The following is an 18,028-nucleotide window of genomic DNA, read 5'->3' on the forward strand; positions in this document are numbered from 1 at the left end:
TAAAAGTCACTCGTGTAGAACAAGTGATTTCACTTCAACCCAAACCACATCCTTGTTTTCAATATTCCCAATCCATCCATCTGGTCAGAGTTGAGAACTCTCCTGAAAGTCACTGCCAAGACTTTTACCCATCCTATTTTTAGGAAGTGGTGGACAGCCACATTGGGAGCTCTGAGGAGCCGATGGGGGTCAAAGGCCATAATCAGGGACTTACAGTGGTGAGTCTGCATTTGGATTTGCAAAGTCTTGCTGGTCTTTTCTGTTTGGGTGCATTGTTTTTCACATGAGTGACCACTGATATAATGTTCAATGCTGCAGCTTCATTAGAAAAACAACTGTTATTGTGCAAATTTGGAGGTTCAGAGTGGAAAAAAACAGGTTTTATCTGCTTGTTTACTGAACTTGAAATTCAGAAAAACTGAGTCGCGACTGCAAGATAAGGACCGGAAAAGACTGAAAGAAAAGACAAACTGCTTTTTATGAAGAGGTAATTTTCTTCCTGAGCATCTTGGGCTCATTGCCGAGTCGAATCCCATCGCAGTCGTGTCAGCCTGCACTGATATCAAAGCAATTTTGTTTTCACCACAAAAAAAAAAAAAAAAAATCAACCCAAAAAAATCAAATCTTCAAGTTCATACAAAACTCGATTTCCGTCAATTATCCAAAAGACACTTGAAGCACTTGAGGGAAATCAAACCGAACTCAGAAGCACGTCGATAGGTCAGCAGAACTACATCTCCTGCTTTGCTCGGCGCCGAAGCCTCTCATTATCCTGACTCCTGACAGCTGCTATCCGCCGCTGTCGGACATCGATCATCAGTGGCGCGAGACAACTTGTCAGCCCGGGAGGCCCGGGCTGATAACTACTTGGTTCCCGTCGAATGTGGGTCACGGAGGCGGCACGGACCCGATGACTGACGCTCCATATGCAGGGAGAAGATCACATGATGCTTAATATGCTTTTTAATATAAGCTGTCTGCTGTATCGCTTTCATCTCCGCAAACCTGCAGGTCGCCCTCCAGCACCAGACGGCGTTCATTTATTCAACTGGATGTGACCTCGGCTTCAGGGCAAAGAGGGACATCGAGTTTGGAAATACACAAATTAATTGGAATAAATACAAACTACCTTAAGACATTTTTTGAGAAGCTTTCATGAGAATTTTTTTTTTATTTCAAAGTAGAACTTCAAGGTCGGATGAGCTCCAAACAGCCTGGAAGGTTGAGTGTTTTTGTTCTGACACCTCAGAACCAAATAGAAAAAGTTACAATACACTTCTTTATTCCGGCCTAGCATGTGAATCAACAAACAAAGCAAGAGACTGGAGAACCTCACGTGTTTAAACGTGCCTGAAAAGGAGTGAGAGTAAGTTTAAGCTGAACTAATCACGTTGTGTCTTTGTCTTTATATTTTGTACAAAAAAACTGATATACAACTTGTAATATAACCCCATCAGTGTTTTCTTGCTTTCCAGACAACCAAGGCATTGCTGAAACATCCATCGATATTTAACCTCACAGTTCTTCACTCTAATTTCAGTCTACGAAACCGATTATGTTAACCAGCAGTCTGGAAAATGTTCAGTGACGAAGGTTTTCTCAAGTGTCTCAAAGCAAATGAAGTGGGACAGCGGGGCTCGAACCAAATGTCCAGGAAGAGCCGTCACCCCTTATCTATGTCCACGTTCACCCTACAGTTCAGGGAAAGTGCACCGTCTTTGAATTTGCATTTCAGTTTTTGCAAAATGTTGGAAACGATGCCAGGTCATTGTCATCGCTTTTGTCCGTCTCGTATATTTGCAGAACTATTTTCGATGGTCGCTGTGCAGCAGCGGCATCACGATAGAAAAGCTGCATGGAGATGGAGTTAGAGCGCTCTCGAAAAGTTGATATTTTAGTGGCTCCGAGTGCTGTTGTCATTTAAGCGAACACCCAAAACAAAACAAGTTCCCCCTTTCTTTACTGGACAATGTCACGTAAATGGCTCCATCAGATGATTTCTCTGATTACTTTCAGTTCCCGCCTGATTTGTGTCTCTGAATTGGTATGAAGGTGCATGTGATTGTCTGTTCTTCTGTATTTTCCAGATCTAACGCAGGGCGATGTATTGTATTTAATTTAAGATGAAACTATAATTCAGAGGCAGCCAGCTCTTTGCTTTAGTACAGTCAGAACTGTGTCTTCTCATTCCAATCAGCCTGAAATATCCAACATCAACATCAAAAGTTTCACGCTATGCAAGTCTAAGGAAATGAGCTGCCTGACCAAGACACAAGAAAAAGAGGTGCTTTCTGCTGCCTACCAATTTCTAGAGAGCAGGGAACTGATTCCTGAATCAGTAAATAATGAACCACGGAGACAAATTCTTCCATCAGCTGATCCTCATCAGAACTTTCAGAATCGATGTTCTCGCAACACATTGCAATCACATTAGTAAAAAAAAAATCCACTACAAATACCTTTATGTTACTTTGCTTTAATATTACCAGCAGGGCTACAGATTAAATACAGTTTATCATGACTGTGATATCAATAAATGTATCACAAAAAAAACTGACAGAAATGTAATAAACTGCTTCTATGCACCGTGCGTTCCAATAGGTACATGTGACTGTATCCCTTTGACAATGCGTCTGTATTGCAATGCAGTGAAGATAAATCCAGACTGGAGGTTGTGAATTCAGTCGTATTCCATAATCGGTGGCACATTTCAGAAGCACAAAAGAACCCAAATGATGTAAAAATTACCAAAAATTACCAAAAACAATAAAGTTAATACATTCAGGGAAAGAGAAATAACTGTTATTATGAAGAACCCCAAAAACTGGTAAAAAGGGTAAACTGACTAAAACTGCCTCTGAAAGGAATCTACAATGGATCCTGGGATCGACGACTGTGCCACAGTTGTTGCCCGTGTGTGGTGCTGAACTGGAAAACGTGACAGCTGTAATCAAATAAAAGCCACTAACGTGTGGAACGCTACCCTACCAGCAAGCGGCATCAGATTTTCAAGTGCCGTCAAATGGAGGAAGATCACCTTGTCTTTCTGCTGAAGCACATCCGAGGCTGTTTGAGAAGCAAGTCTCTTTAAAACCTTAAAAATGGAACTGTACGCACACACACACACACGCGCTCTCTGACACGTGAATGCACGGTCCTCAGCTGACGCAGATTTGCTAATAATCACACGAAATACAACCGCCGTTAAGTTTGTGCTTGAATTTGAACTTTATGCTTTATGCAACACTCGTGCGTCAGACCTTAAAAATAATCACACTGAATGTTGGTTTTGCTGAATTTTATTGTGCCAGAGGCTTCCGTCAAAGCCTATAAAACAGAGAGCTGCATACTGTCCGTGGTTTTTTTTTTTTTTTTTTTTTTAATCCTGCATGTAAACATTGTCACAGATGTGAGATAACATAAGATACGTTTATAGATAGTTCACTGCGGGGCTTTCCACCATGGTGTCGAAGCGGCAGCGTCACTTTTCTCACGTTTCAGACTAAAGTTCGTCGACTCCACGCCACTTCTCTAACTTTCCCAATTCTGTGAGTGTCTCAGTGAGGATGCGAAGGAGAGACGGGCCGATGACAAACCCGTGCTCTCGTGTTGTTCATCTCACGTGTGCTCTGTCCTCACTTTATTGTGTGGTTTCGTCAAACCATTTATTTAACGGTTGTTCATCAACCTTGCCTGTCTTAAATCAATGGTGACACTTTAACTCCAGTGCATCTTTCTGTCTCATCCACACACTTCGCAATTAGTCGCATCTTTTTTTCCTGGTGTTTAGACTGACAGAAAATTTTCAAAGTTATGGGGAGATATGAAGGTCGCACTGAAATCACGTTGCACTGCTGTTTTGTTCGCCCCAGATGAAACCCCTCAACAAGACGGTGGGCGAGACGGGTGTGTTACATCACCATGCGTGGATCCGGCCGTGTGTTCTTGGGCTGTCGATTCTTCAGAAAGTTCAAGCAACTTCGAAATTACCGGTAATTCTTTTCTGATGAATTCGAACGGCTGCCAAATTCCGAGCCTTATTTTTTTTTTTAAAGCATATGCATGGACTTTATGGTGTCTTTATGTCGTTTCTACCTCAATCTCCATAATACAAAGTTAAGAAAGAATGACAGGGCGACACTTTGAAAATGGTTTCAAATTGCTTTCGTATTGGGAAAACAGAACATACAGTAGAATAAAACGCCTCACTGAGCAGAGGAGCTCTGACAGCTTCGAAACAAAAACTGAGAAAATAAAACAGGCTCCAGACAAACACTGGACAAACAGTCTGATCTTTTTATGTAACTCTGCCATAATACCACAGTTAGCATCAGTAATTTTCCCGAAAGGCCAAATGAAAAAGTGGCACTGATATTTAGGACCAGACTTAAGTTGACTTAAACGTTGCCCTATAAGAATTATCTTCTCTATTTTTGGTTGTTTTTTTTTTTAACACAATTTTTCTGAGCGACTGTTGCTCTGTGTCACTTTCCCAGTCTCACAGTGGTGTTTCAGTCTCAGCCAGCAGTAAAAAAAAAAAATTTCTGCATTTTTTTCACAATTCCTATAAAAAAAAAAAAACACCTCTGTAATTCACAGATTTTTACAACCAGTGCGAGTGTACTGATCACAACACACCGCTAGTTTTCATAACAAGCCTCCAGAACTACCCGGGCAGCCTTCTTCCACCATATTCACTGGAATTGAGGAAACATGTTTATATGAGCTCTTTAAAACAAAATTACATTTCCTGAAGTATTTCTCAACCTCGAACCAACAAACATGAATCAAACGTTTTGCATTTAAATTATACTGTCAACCAGCTTGTCCTGTTACGTATTTTCTCCTTTGACTGCAGCCTTCCTGCTGAATTTTCACCTCGTTCTCACATGACTTTTATCTAAATCCCAGCGTCAAGTCCACGCAATTCAAGCCGAGATGTCAGCTGAAGGTGGGGAGATAAAAGGAGAAGGAACAGGCTGACCACTTTGCTCCTGGTGGATACATGTCAGTGTGACACGTATCTAATGCAGCCCCGAACTCCCATCTAATCTCATTCAAGAGATTCCAGATCTGAGTTTTGAATTAGTTGTCGGCTGCCTGGTGCTGGGGCGGCCTGCTGCTTCACCGACAAAGCGAGAGCAGGGATTGTGAACGACAGACCGGGCCCGGTTTTTGAAAGCCGTACGGCAGGTCGTTCATGTAAACCTGGTCGACGCGCAGCTGGTCTGCCGCCTCACCAATCTGTGGACACGGACACGGCACGGCTGCTGCCCGGGTAACTGAATCAGCAGGGGAGGAGGCGACCACAATCACACTGAAAATATTCATGACAGGAGAAAAGATGGAAGCAGAATGCAACTTCCTAGCTCAGACATCCACATATGAATACCTTCAAGCAGATATTAAGATGGATGTGCATGTAGCGTATTTCCTTTGTTCTGCAAAGCTATCTTTCATTTTTATTGAAAGACTTGGCAGAGCCCGATACGTAACAAAATACGAAAGTTGCTCTTGCATTGGGGCTGACGACCACTGTTGTGTAAATGGGCGCCCAAAACAGTGAAAGTTTTGCGTCGGGACGTAAAAGAAGAAAACCAAAGTAAAAGCAAATTTTATACACTTGTTTTCCAAACTCTGTTTGCATCTGGTCCTAGGAGGTTGACTGTAAAGCCCGCTGTTTGCTGGAGCCATCAATTGTCATCTTTTTATCTTATAATAACCCTTAACATAACGGCAAGCACAAATAAAACTCTGTTGAGAAACCATGCCTAATCAGCCTTCTTATCTAACACCTGATGAGTCCTCCCTTTTCTTGGCAATAAATCAGAGGAAAAGCTGTGATTTCATCAAAGTCTCTCGATGGCTGTGACAAAACTTCATCAAGAACGGCCTCAGAAGTGGAGCCGCTCGGGTTAACCTGCTTCATGCACAGAAGAGCTTGACGTAAGCCAGAAGATAATAATAATAATAATGAGCTATCCTTGAGGTGGGGGACTAAAAGCATATCTGTTACACAAGCAAAATGACAAAATGGGACTCTTCATAAACTTATCACAAGGCCGTCACGCAGAATAAATCCAATAAGGTTGGAAGCCGAATCTGTGAGCGAGTGTGCAGAATGTGTTTACGAAGGCGCATTCGACAAACACGAGGAAAGAAAGTAATATGAAAAACTTACTGTAGAGAGAAATACTGCATATATCAAAAAACTTTGTTGTATAAAAAGCATGACGGTGAACTTTTTGATGAAGGTCGTCTTTCGGTTGCTCACTTCCAGCACAGCAGACTGTGATTCACGTGTTGGACCTGGCACACGTTTTTTAAACTCCACACACCCTCCCTGAGATGAACTTGTTCAAAACTCAGCCCAATTAAATAATGTGTCAATGAATGCAGGAGGATTCATTCAAAAAGTTACATCTAATGAGATGAAATGAAGAATTCTGCCATTCCCTGACTGGAACTAAAGTCAATGTTTTTTTCCTAATTTCATACACATAATCACAACAGTTGGAAACTTGGATCTGGCTACTTTCAAAATGTGCTTAACAGGATTCTGCTGTTGTCATCTGATCATTTCATATTACACTGATTGAAGGGATTTCCACATTTCAGAGGAAACCACTGAAAGTTGTGCCACAGTGATCAGTGGTCATTGAAGAGAACGCCGCAGTGCGTCCCAGATACAACCAGCTTGGCACTTTGCTCCGTGAACAATATGCAAACGAGTCTGTTTCTGACAGAAGCCAAATGAAGAAGCGCGGAAATCGGCCCATATGAAATCATACAGAAGAGGTCACTTTAAAACCAATCGTCTTTTGTTGATGACGGACATTATGAATCATTCGCTGATTCAACATTTTGTTGCACCAGGTACAAATGGGCCCAAACCGGGAGGGAAAAAGCAGACAATCAAGGAAAATATCCAACAAAAATGGCAAGTCCCCCTGATGCACTGCAGCCTGGTATAAATTACCCCTAATTTTACCTCATTATAATTTGAAATGCCAAAGGGCGACAATCAGAGAAAGATCGCCCGCCTCTTTGACCTGAAAACCTCTGGTATTGAAGACAAAGCCGTTGAATTACATTCAACTTTAGCACCATAAAGTATTTTTTTTTTTCTGTGCTGCGTGATTCAAGCTGTAGTTGTACTTGTTTAAGTAACTCGTAAAAACTGTAAGAGCTTTTAGTATCACTCGAGGCACGATCAGGTCCTCAAGCCAAGGCTACCGAGGTCAGCCGACACCATCAGGCTGCAGCCAAGGCCAGAGAGCGTACAAAAGAACAGCTCTGGTGATGTGTTCTGATGACAGCTGACCTCGAGAGGCAGCTGGAAATCCCACCACACGTCACCCAGTCCAAGCCGAGACCTGATACAACCTCTGTCTCGGAGGCCACAGGGCAAATTATCTTCCTGGAACTGCCTTGGGAGGAAAGGATGGAGGAGGCTCATGAGAGGAAAAGGGAGCTGGTAGGGGACTGCCGGAGGAACGGGCGGATGACCTGGTGCATGCCAGTGGGAGTGGCCAGTCAGCGATTTGCCATGAAGTCCTTGAGGCCTATGGCTCACTGTGCATAACAGGCATCAACTGGAGAAGAGCAGAAAAAGCATCCAGATCGATCTGGTTGAAGATGGAGGGAGCTGTGGGGACAGTAGAGATCCACTTGGACACAGGCTGTGGTCTGATCCGCCCTGGGCGGGTTACCTGAAGGAGGCTGCATGTTGTAAGACCCAAAACACCCAGTAATTCCAGAAAACAAAGACGATGTGTTCAAAACAACAGGATATATTTCTGTAACAGTTCCTGTCTGTAGTTGATGCTGCAGAGTGTTCATTCCAAAGATCTTATGAAGTTCATAGTGAGTCATGAAGATTTAGGTCATTCGTGGGAAACCGGGTGATTGCCAAAGATCAGCTCTTATGTCAGAGCTGTCCCTGCAGTGAAGTGACAAACAGTTGCTGGTTTACCAAAACATATTCAACTCCTTACGTCTGACTTTTTTACATTTACAATGGTGTTAATATCAATATCAATGAAAACCATGATACATTTTGTCATTTTAAAGAGTTATAATTAAGTTTGCACCTTAACACCATTGTAAAATCAGCAGTACATGGCGATTTGCCTTTGCTTAATACAGAGGATTTTGGTTACATTTCTGACCAAAACATGAACAGAATTGTAATTTGTAACGTGACGCGGTGACTAACACAAGGCAACAGAGGATCGGTACCATCAGCCAGAACAGCACAGGCCTAAGAGGCTTCAACCATGACGGATCTGTAGCAAAGAAACAACCCAGGGGTCAGAGAGACGGTTGTAAGAGTGCAGATGAAGGCCTGGTCACATTGCAAAAAGAAAATTGCTACTGTGTGATTCACCGGCCACCCCTGCTAAAAGACCATTGAAAGCCAGAGCCAGTAAGGCGGACTGAAAGGAGAAAACTGCAGGAGGCTCAGGGGGAAAAAACATTGTACAGTGGCGAAGTGAGAAAAACAAAGGAAATGAAGAGCTGGGAGAAGGAAGCGTAGTAAAGCTAGATGTGATGACACATGTTTTGCTAGCACACATAATATTGACTTTTTTTTTTCACTTTTGGGCAACGTGTTTCAGCTGGAGGAGGGCCACATGTGACTTCCTTCTCCATCCAGACTGAGCAATACCCCAGTTGAATAACCTTTTCAGTACAAAGGAGGTGATGGGATCTATTCATGATTTCAATAAGACAGGAGCATTAAACAGGGCTTTGGATTTGAGACCGGGAGTCTTAACAAATACAAAACCAGCACGGACCTTTGTAAAATCTCTGAAACAATGACAGGCAATGCTTGAGCCTCCTACGTGAACACTTCAGGTAGAATCTTGAAACAAGAGCTGATAAGTTGCGGAAGCTTCTTTCAGATATGCTCAAGCACATGGCGCTGTAAGATCTTCGAGCACATTGGCCACAAAAAGTTGTGACAGGTCAGCTGCAACTGTGGTGTGACACACTGACATTTTAGCTTCTATTTAGGATTTAGCTATGTCAGAATCAACAACTGCCTGTTTAAGCATCAGATAATCTCAGTCTAGAAATTGATTGCTGTATTCTAGCTGCTGTGCATTATATATTTTATATTTGATTTAGCCTTTATTTAACCAGGTCAGTCCAGTTGAGATGCAATCATCTCTTTTCAAAGGGGAAGTCTGTCCAAAACAGCAACTTAAAACATTAAGTTACAACGCAGAGGCCACATAAAATAGAAATAAGACAACATAAAGCAGTGCTTGCCGAATTCAGTGTGAACTTTGGGGACTTTTAACAGAAAGAGGTTGTTTGAGCATATGGCGTAAGTACTCTGGGTTCTTGTAATATAGCCACATAGAGGAAACAGGCCTAAAATGGCTTCATAGATTAAAGTGTGTCAACATTAAGCCAATGAAGGCCACTCAACTCTGCCACATAAGGCCCAATGGTGAGTGAGCGCTTTGCATTTAATACATTAGACCATTTACTTATGCTGAGCAATTAAAACTATTTAAAAAATTAATCTGAACTTATCATATGTCTTCTTTTTCCCTGACTAACTGCAACTCCTACAGACACTGATTGACACAGGATGACGGTAGAAAGCTGCTCAACAATGAATGCTTCAAGTCAAAAGAAGAAAACACCGTGACTAATTGCTTTTGCCTTCGAGAGTTTGTCTTAGCAGCCCGTGAAAACAAGGGACAGGATGAATGAAACAATGCTGATTCATGTTTGGCAAATGATTGACAACATGTGACGATGCTCATCAGGAAACAGTAGTGAAAAGCAAGCAGGTACTCTGACGCTGTAGGCTTTGGACTGTGTAGGACACTATTCAGTTATCACCAGCGGGAACAAAACGCTGCCATCGGGACCTGATGACACCTCTTCAATCAGTCTGCAGGTGCAATTAGCATTAGAGGGTGCGAGAGGCTGAAGAGGCGCTGAATGACAGAGATGAGATGTGCTGGCTCGCAGCTGTGTGAAGAAACAAGCTGCATCTGCACTCAAACCTTCAAAGCCTTGACTTGATTTGGGTCACGATGCAACAAACACACACACACACACACACACAACTGTCGCACAGCCCAGTGCAGCCTACAGAACTTGCACATACAAAATACACCAAAGCTAAATGGAACTAACTACTGATGTGGGATTGGCTTTCTCGATCAACAGGTCAGTGAGCGGCAGCCTCGCTGTGGCGAACCAGCCGCTGTTCTTCTGCACACTGAGCATCTTTTTCTAATCAAAGGCTCTTGTGTCCAAATTTAATTTCCAATTTGTAACGTTACATAAATGTTCTGATCCATGTACTTAATAACTTTTATGACAAAATGTCTTTGAATTTTTTTTGTTTTTTTTTTTAAATGCAGCAGCAGATTTTGTGTCAGCCTGCATGTTGAAGGAGGAAGACACCGTCCGTGCTCACATCTGTGTGAAGACACACAATGCAAAGTCGTGGTAGTTGGGGGTAGGTACGTTCTGATCTGAGCAAACGCACACACACACACACCGGCTCAAACGATGGACCACAGTGTGTCCAGGCTCCCACTGGAACACTGTGTACAGAGTATAGCTTGAAAACCGTCGGGGAGGTTATAATGCCCTCTTAATGTTATCTGATGATGTATACAATGCATGTAAAAAGGGCATTACGTAACCATGAACTTTCAGCTGAGCGCTGGAACAGCGTATTACTAGAGCGATGGAGGTAGTGTGGTGCAGGTTCAGTTTCAATGGGAAAAACTGGAAAAGCTAAAACTGAATATAAAGTGGCAGTTTGTTTCTAGTCCTTTCAACTCCTCTCCTCTAAAGCACTAGGATGCAAAACGTGACAGTATAGCAAAGTGCTTAATCTGTTTCTTAGAGTCCTCAGTATACATGTTCTTATATCACGTGTGTTAAAAGAGGGTACGATTTAGTTCATTCAGGAGCTAGAAACCATTTAGTTGCCTTCGCCCAACACGTGACAGATATGATCACAGATATAAGAACAGAATGGCTCAAAAAACATGACTTCAAGATAAAGACATCACCCACATGAGCGCACATCTTTCGCTTTGGAGACACAACTACTGGCGACCTTCGAGAACACGGCACATACAGGCAGGATAAAAAGATTTTTCATTACGGTTGTATTTATGTAAGTTCCATCAGTCCTAAATGTGTTTGCCTCAATAAACCCCATTACGGCCACTTCCAACTCATCTTCCAGTACAATGCGCGAGAAAGGGTGATTTAGAGTCATGTGCCGGGCCAAGGACACCTCAGCGACATTTACTTTAATCCAAATAATTGGCCTCTATTTTTCTCCTCTCCACAAACGACATGTGTCCTGCGAGGCTGTGGGGCTGCGATGATGGTCTGAGTCAACGGCGGAATGACTCAGAGCGGAGATCAATTAAAAGACCAACATCTTCCCCAAAGCTGTAGATTAAAAAATGTCAATTTTTACCAAGAAATTACTTTTTAAAAAAAAAAATAAGGCTTATGACATCACTGCTTCAAACAGTGAAAAACAGAATGCCTGAAACTTATAAAATCGGGGACGAGTGGAACTTTTTTTTGTGGGCTTCAGTTTTAGTAAAACCTCAAGGGGTTTGGGTCCACTAATGAGAAATATCAATCAACTGCCCAGGTTTCAACGGCGGCTGAATGTTGTGCACCAACATGTGTATCGACACACCTGCGCCATGGAGGAAAGACGTCACAGACAGATGCAGGTATTAAAGAAAGCTCACAGCTCACAGCCTGGACAGGCGTCCGGTCCATCACAGAGACACAGACAACCACGTAAATACGTTCTCCTCCCACAGTCCTAAAACATACATGAGAGGTTAACCGGGGACGCTACGTTCTTCCTAGACTCCACGGTCGCATTCAGGTCAGCGTCAAAGGCGTTATTCGAGGTGAAAACTTCAAGCTGACCACAAACGGCTGGAAATGCCAGAGGTTTCCGTGACAGTCATGAAGAATTGGAAATACAATAGGTTATTTGCAAAATGACTGCAATCGAGGCATAAAAATACATTACTGGGAGATCGGTGCAAATAAGGCTGGATCCTGACTCAGGGGTTGAGCAGCACATGTATTTTTACCTTTCACTGAAAGATGAAAGAGGGCAGCAGGATTAGAATGACTTGCAGAAGTACTGATTGGATCAATAGCCAAAGATTCCTTGAAGATATTCTGATAAAAAGATTGGAAATACATGGTGCATAGAAATCGCTCTTTAAAAAACAAAAGTTATACAATTCAAATGTCAAAGATGGAATACACGGAAAACAACAGAAATCTGCTTTGTTGACTGTCAGGGTTTCCACGCTGTACCTTTAAGCACAAATTTTTCATACTTGTCCATGTATTTCCAGTATTCTAATGAAATCTTACCGTTGAAACCTTTTAACGCATCTGGTTTATGACAGCCGCAAGCACCCTGTGGATGAGGGATAAAAGGTGCGGAGGATTTTTTTCAAAAGCCTTTGCCTCATTGTAGTCTTGTGTAACACTGCGAGCATACTTAGACTGTCAGGTTGGCATAGTTCACTCACTAAATGTCATCTTGGAAAAGATGTGCGATGACTAAAAGCTGCTTGGCACTTAAGCATGACCTTCGTATCTGGAGGCTCTGATTGAAAATGGAAGTCAGCGGCGCTTCTCTAAAAAGGATACATGAGAGATGACTCTTTCAACAGCGGGCCGCAATCATGGACAATCATATTATGTAATTTATATACGTTGAGCCCCGAATGACACACTGAGATTTCTGAGCTCAAACAATGAAATCTTGTCTGTGCAATCTGGAAAAAGGCTTGTGCCTCTTGCCAGTTTCTGTAAGACTGTTCAGACACTTTGCTCTGATCTGACCTCAGTTTCGACTGCTCATCTGTTTTTTTAGCTCCAGACCAAATGCAATATCGGGATGAATTGTGAAGTGTAGAAACATCCATTTTTTTCATCTTTTTATCTAGCAATGGAAAATAAACCGTGCAAACTGAAACATTTTTATAAAGTTTTGTGATCTGGATTTGAACTCCTGACTTCACCTTACGGTTGCTGGGTCAGGTGAGGTTCTCTCTGGGGATAGCGGCTGACATCTCAAGTGAAAATACATTGTTTTTGTGTCTTCCTTTCAGAAAAGCATTGTTCTGAAACAGATGTCTAATCAAAGTTTGAGATCCATTCTGCAGTGTGTAGAATAAGATTAACTTGGAGGTTTCCTAAAATCGAAGGGTCCAAAAGGGTCATAAGGGCAAGTGTTTGTTATACAGTTTGACCCTTAAAGGTGCTGCTTGATATATGTTCTTGAAGTTCATTGGACTTACCTGACTGCTGCAAACAGAGAAACTGACACCAAAACTAAATATAGGGCAGCAAAATGCCCCAGTTATAAAACATACACCAACAAACACTTCAAACCAATCAGAGCAGAGCTAAAGGAGGACTGTGGGCGACCAGATGTTATTCAATTTGTAAAAATGCGATTCAATGCCACGCGAGTTAGTCATCTCATCCAAAAATTTAAATACAGCCTCCAGATTTCAATAATGCAAATTTAAGACATACAAAGTTATTCTCTCATCAATTTTTCATGAACTGTACTCGCTGTGTCTTTTCGTGATTTTGAACAATAACTAATTTTCCCCTGTTGCTTCTGGGAGGTAAAAAGAAAAAGTTGTTTAGATTGTTAAGACTCTGGGTTTTATCACCAAGAGAGAAAAGTTAATCCTGTACATTTCAAACTCATCCAAGTTTAGGTGTGCAACGCAAACTTCCTGTAACAACTTTTGGAAAAATATCAGTTTCAGTGGTTTCAAGCAGTGTTGCCGTGTAAACGGAAATATTCAGTTTACACTTTAAAACTTTATTTAAACGGGGGCCTGAAGCTTCAGAAAACAGTTTGACCAGCACAAATTACAACACAACTTCACACAGTGGCTGAGATCAAATGATTCAGAATAATATTAGACATGATCACCAGTCGGTCTTACCAAGTTCCAGAACAAGGGGTTGAAAATGATCGCGATCACAGCGAGACAAAAGCCGGAGTCCTTGAAGTTGATGCGTTTTAAGAGTTCTTCCATTGGTGCCAAGTCCACCTGTGATGGAATATCCACAAGGAAAATGTACTATTAGGCGAAAATGACAGAGAGAAAACACCTGACATGCAAAACGTTTTTACAGAGATGTTAATATCTTTTGAAGTCAGAACAATACAAGGGTTTTTTTTTTCCACCTGCTTTAAACGGCTTCAGCCAAACTGGACTACTGCTTTCAACTGCTCAGAAAAGCTGTGAAGCCTCGTTGATGCGACAAGATTTCTCCATTGCTCCATTTTGGTTGTCTTGTTTCACTCTGTTGCTTTGCTTTGACCTGACTCGGATATTGACCTTTCAGGTCGGATCCTCAGTCTCAGCCTCCAGGTCATCAATTCTCTCTCTTTACATTGCTTCAATTGTAAGGTCCACCGCCACGAGCTGCAATAATAAATACTCCAAAGAACGAGGACTGAGAGAAGTTCAGACAGAAGGAGTTGTGTTGACGGTGTCTGAAACCATTCAATCTCATCACATGCTTGATAAATATTGTTTTATGCTCTCTGAGCCCGTCTCAAGGCTTTCTGCTGCATCATACTGTTAACAACACATGGTTTGTCTCATCGTGCAAAACTTTCTGACAGTGCCTTAAGACTTGGGTCGGTCATCAGACTGAAGAGCAGAATTGTTCCCGCTTTATTTCCCATTTCACTTATTTGTCATAGAGCTTTGATAAAATGCACCTCGGGTTGTCAGCCTGTCACACTCTTGTTAGTTTTTTTTTTTTTTTGATGTTTGATCTCCTCCGACCTGCAGTGTGAGTTCATGACAGGAGGCTTCTGCAGCTCAGTCACCACACTGTACCGCTACATCAAATCCCACTATGAATATTAGCACTGCGAGCGAAGCGGGGTCATGTACCGAGCGGTTTCAAATGAATCCCACTTTCAGCTGCAGAGCGGAGCATCGATGGGAGATTTTTTTTTTTTCCTTCTGATCACACACTAAGGCTTCTCCTCAGTGCGGTTTTCCACTTACACCCAGTGACGACAGAGACGAAGAACAACAGAGTCAAGTCTCCGAGGTCAATGCCCTAATGTTGCATTGGTTCTGTTAGTTTTATGAGTTTTTGCTGCAGTGGTAAAGGCCACAAGGGGTTTGCTTATGTCAGCCAGACTGCTGCTCAGAGATGCCGATTTCCTGTTTATACAGAAATCAAATTAAAGACTTGTCCAAAAAATACAATCACTGGATAAAGTCTGCACAAATCACTTTCAAAACATTGACATCTATTTGGTTCTGAACCCTGATATTTAGAGTTATTGAACAGTTTGTCACACAATGCTCATGAGGCAGCTGTTTTCAGATCATGCTGAACATCTCTGTTGAAATGATGTGACCATGATGTGGACTGATTTAGTTCAGGGGTGTCATTCGACTACAATCACCTAAGAATATTGAAAAGCCAACGTGGTCCTTCAATTCAGCTTAAAATCACATTAAAAAGCTTGAAAATGTTAATATTTTATGCATTATGCAGCTTTATGATGCAGGTGCAGAAACATCCAGTAGGTTTGTCAAGATGCTGTGTGATTGGATTGAAGACAGAAATATGAGTGTAATTATGGACACTGATCTGAAATTCAACAACCACTTAAAGAAAATGATAAATCAGTTTACTACCATCTGAAAAATATTCCAAGAATTGAAGACTTTCAGCCCAATTAAAATTCAGAGAAACTTGTTCATGCATTTATTTTATGCAAGCTGGATTATTGTAATGGTTCATTTACAGGTCTGAGTAAATTAAAAAAAAGAAAAAAAAAGAGCTAGACAGCTGCAGCTGCAGGAATGCTGCAGTCAGACTCCTCACCAACAGAAAGAGAGTGGAGAACATTACACTTGAGCTTCAGTCTCTTCTCTGTCTGTCTGTCTGTCTGTCTGTGTGTCAAAGGATTTACTTAAAAACTTCAATTGTTGTCTAAAAAGCTTTGAATGGCTTTGGTCTTCAACTTATCTCAGATTTGCATGTAGAATGTGAAACATTCAGACCCCTGAGGACCTCAGGAAAAGGTTTCATAGGCGTTTCAGATTCAGAATTAAACAAGGTGAAGCAGCTTTAAGTTCCTGTGCTCCTCAACTGTGTAACAAAATTATTGAACACCTCAGGACTGCTGACACACACTTCTTTCAACCAGGCAATAAAACACTATTATTTATTATTTACCCAGGTTTTCCTATAAACAATTACATGTTTTCTTATTTTTACCTTAATAAATATGTATCTTTATTGTCATTTGCCTTTTTAATGGATTTCTTTAAATACTGAAATACCTTGTGTCTGAATTTGTACTTTATCACACATAATGCGCTTGACAAAATATACATACATGTATATCACGTGTCTTTTCATGATTTAATACTGCCAGAAAGTGTCTTGTGTGGTCACTGAGCTTTTATGTAATTCGCTTATTTATTTATATGTCGTTATTTTTATCTTTTATCTGCTTCCTCGTTCCTCTCGCGAGATTTGACAACCAACTCGGCCCATAGCAAAAAATCTCGCGAGAGTTGGTCACCGTCTGTCTTCCTGGTGATATGAGCTCGGCTCGTGTTGTTTCCCTTCGCACCGTGCACACATGCGGCTGACAGACCAACAGCAAGATTGCTTTTACGGTGTTTTCGGTTTTACCTTCGAGTAATCGACGTTGTTGAGTCCTCCGCAGCAGTCCAGCAGCTCGGTACGGGGGTCTCCAACGGCAGCGGCGGCGCTCATACACGCGGAGTGACCTCTGACACACCCCCGGTTCTCATACACGTGTGTGTGTATGTGTGTCTGTGTGGCAGTGTTGCACAATAAGCAGCACAAAGGTCTAAACTGTCACTTCTCGAAGCCTGCGGATGTTATGATTAGTGACATTAGATTCAGATACCCTCTAACCCCGCGCGATGCATTGTGGGATATGTAGTTCTCCATCTCAACTTCCTCCTCGATCCATAAAGCCGTTGTATCTTCTGGTTTTTATAAATTCTTTATGTTTGTCATTCATTTTGTCAAATGGAGAGAGTTTCATTGTTTTTTTAATTTATTTTTTTAACTCTAATCCTGTGCTGTTTATTTAGATTTTAATGTGCTGCTCAGCAGTGACCCCTGCAGACTGAATGGAGTCATGGCGCTACAATCAGATGCATTGCAAATGAACTTTTCTAATAGTTGAATGGAAAACCCTGAAGGAAATTAGAAAAGTGGGTTCATTTTACGCTCTTGTTTCAGATAATTAAAATAAAAGGTTAGAGCTAAATTCAAGCTGATCTTTTGCAATCGAACTTGACTTTTTTTTCTTATGCAACTATGCAATAATTAAAATAACTCAGACTCCTTCCTCCCCATTTTTATCATGTCAACTTGATCCTCTCCAACTTCTGTTAACATCTCACTAAACTTTCACCTATTTGATTCTTTCACATCTTTGATTGTATTCAAATTGTATTGCTTTTTTCATGTTATTTTGCTATTTGTGTGTTTATCTCTTTGTTTTTCTTTAAATGTGTGACCTTTTTCAAACTTCACACTGCACATTTTCTTCCAATCTTAATTTCTAATTTATGTCTTTATTATCTTAAGTTCCCTCTCTTCTATCCTCTCACACACATTCTCTTTCCTTTCTTTCTTTTTAACAAATGCCTTTTCTTGTTATCCTGCATTCACAATCTCTTTCTCACTAAATTGATCATACTTTATAAACCCCCTTGGTTAAATTCCTTTCTTTATTAGGTATCTGGTCAAAATTAGTTTTTACGTCCGTTTCTTTATTCTGTTTTCTAATTTTCCACCAAAACCTCAAGTTCAATTAAATCCAATCTTCTTCCTTTCTACTTTCCTCTCTTTCTTCTCATTTTCTTACCATTTTTACAATTAGTTTTTCCTACTTTCTTTGTCAATTACTATTTGAAAATTGCTTTCCCATCTT

At 41.3% G+C, this 18,028-nt stretch overlaps 1 protein-coding gene across 2 annotated transcripts in view; it reads right to left on the bottom strand.

Annotated features, from left to right (window-relative positions):
• Window positions 1-16,992, bottom strand: part of pemt (phosphatidylethanolamine N-methyltransferase) — a 54,983-nt gene extending 37,991 nt beyond the window's left edge. For both annotated transcript variants that reach the window (XM_030098135.1, XM_030098134.1), the window contains exons 1-2: window positions 16,750-16,992; window positions 14,013-14,120 (exon numbers count right to left, since the gene is read on the bottom strand). In XM_030098135.1, coding sequence (XP_029953995.1) covers window positions 14,013-14,120; window positions 16,750-16,833 — 192 coding nt within the window. In that variant the 5' untranslated portion in view covers window positions 16,834-16,992. The remainder of the gene's footprint in view (window positions 1-14,012; window positions 14,121-16,749) is intronic.
• Window positions 16,993-18,028: the final 1,036 nt, after the last annotated feature.

The sequence above is a fragment of the Salarias fasciatus genome, chromosome 8 (assembly GCF_902148845.1).
Source record: "Salarias fasciatus chromosome 8, fSalaFa1.1, whole genome shotgun sequence".
In the NCBI taxonomy this organism is placed as follows: Eukaryota; Metazoa; Chordata; class Actinopteri; order Blenniiformes; family Blenniidae; genus Salarias; species Salarias fasciatus.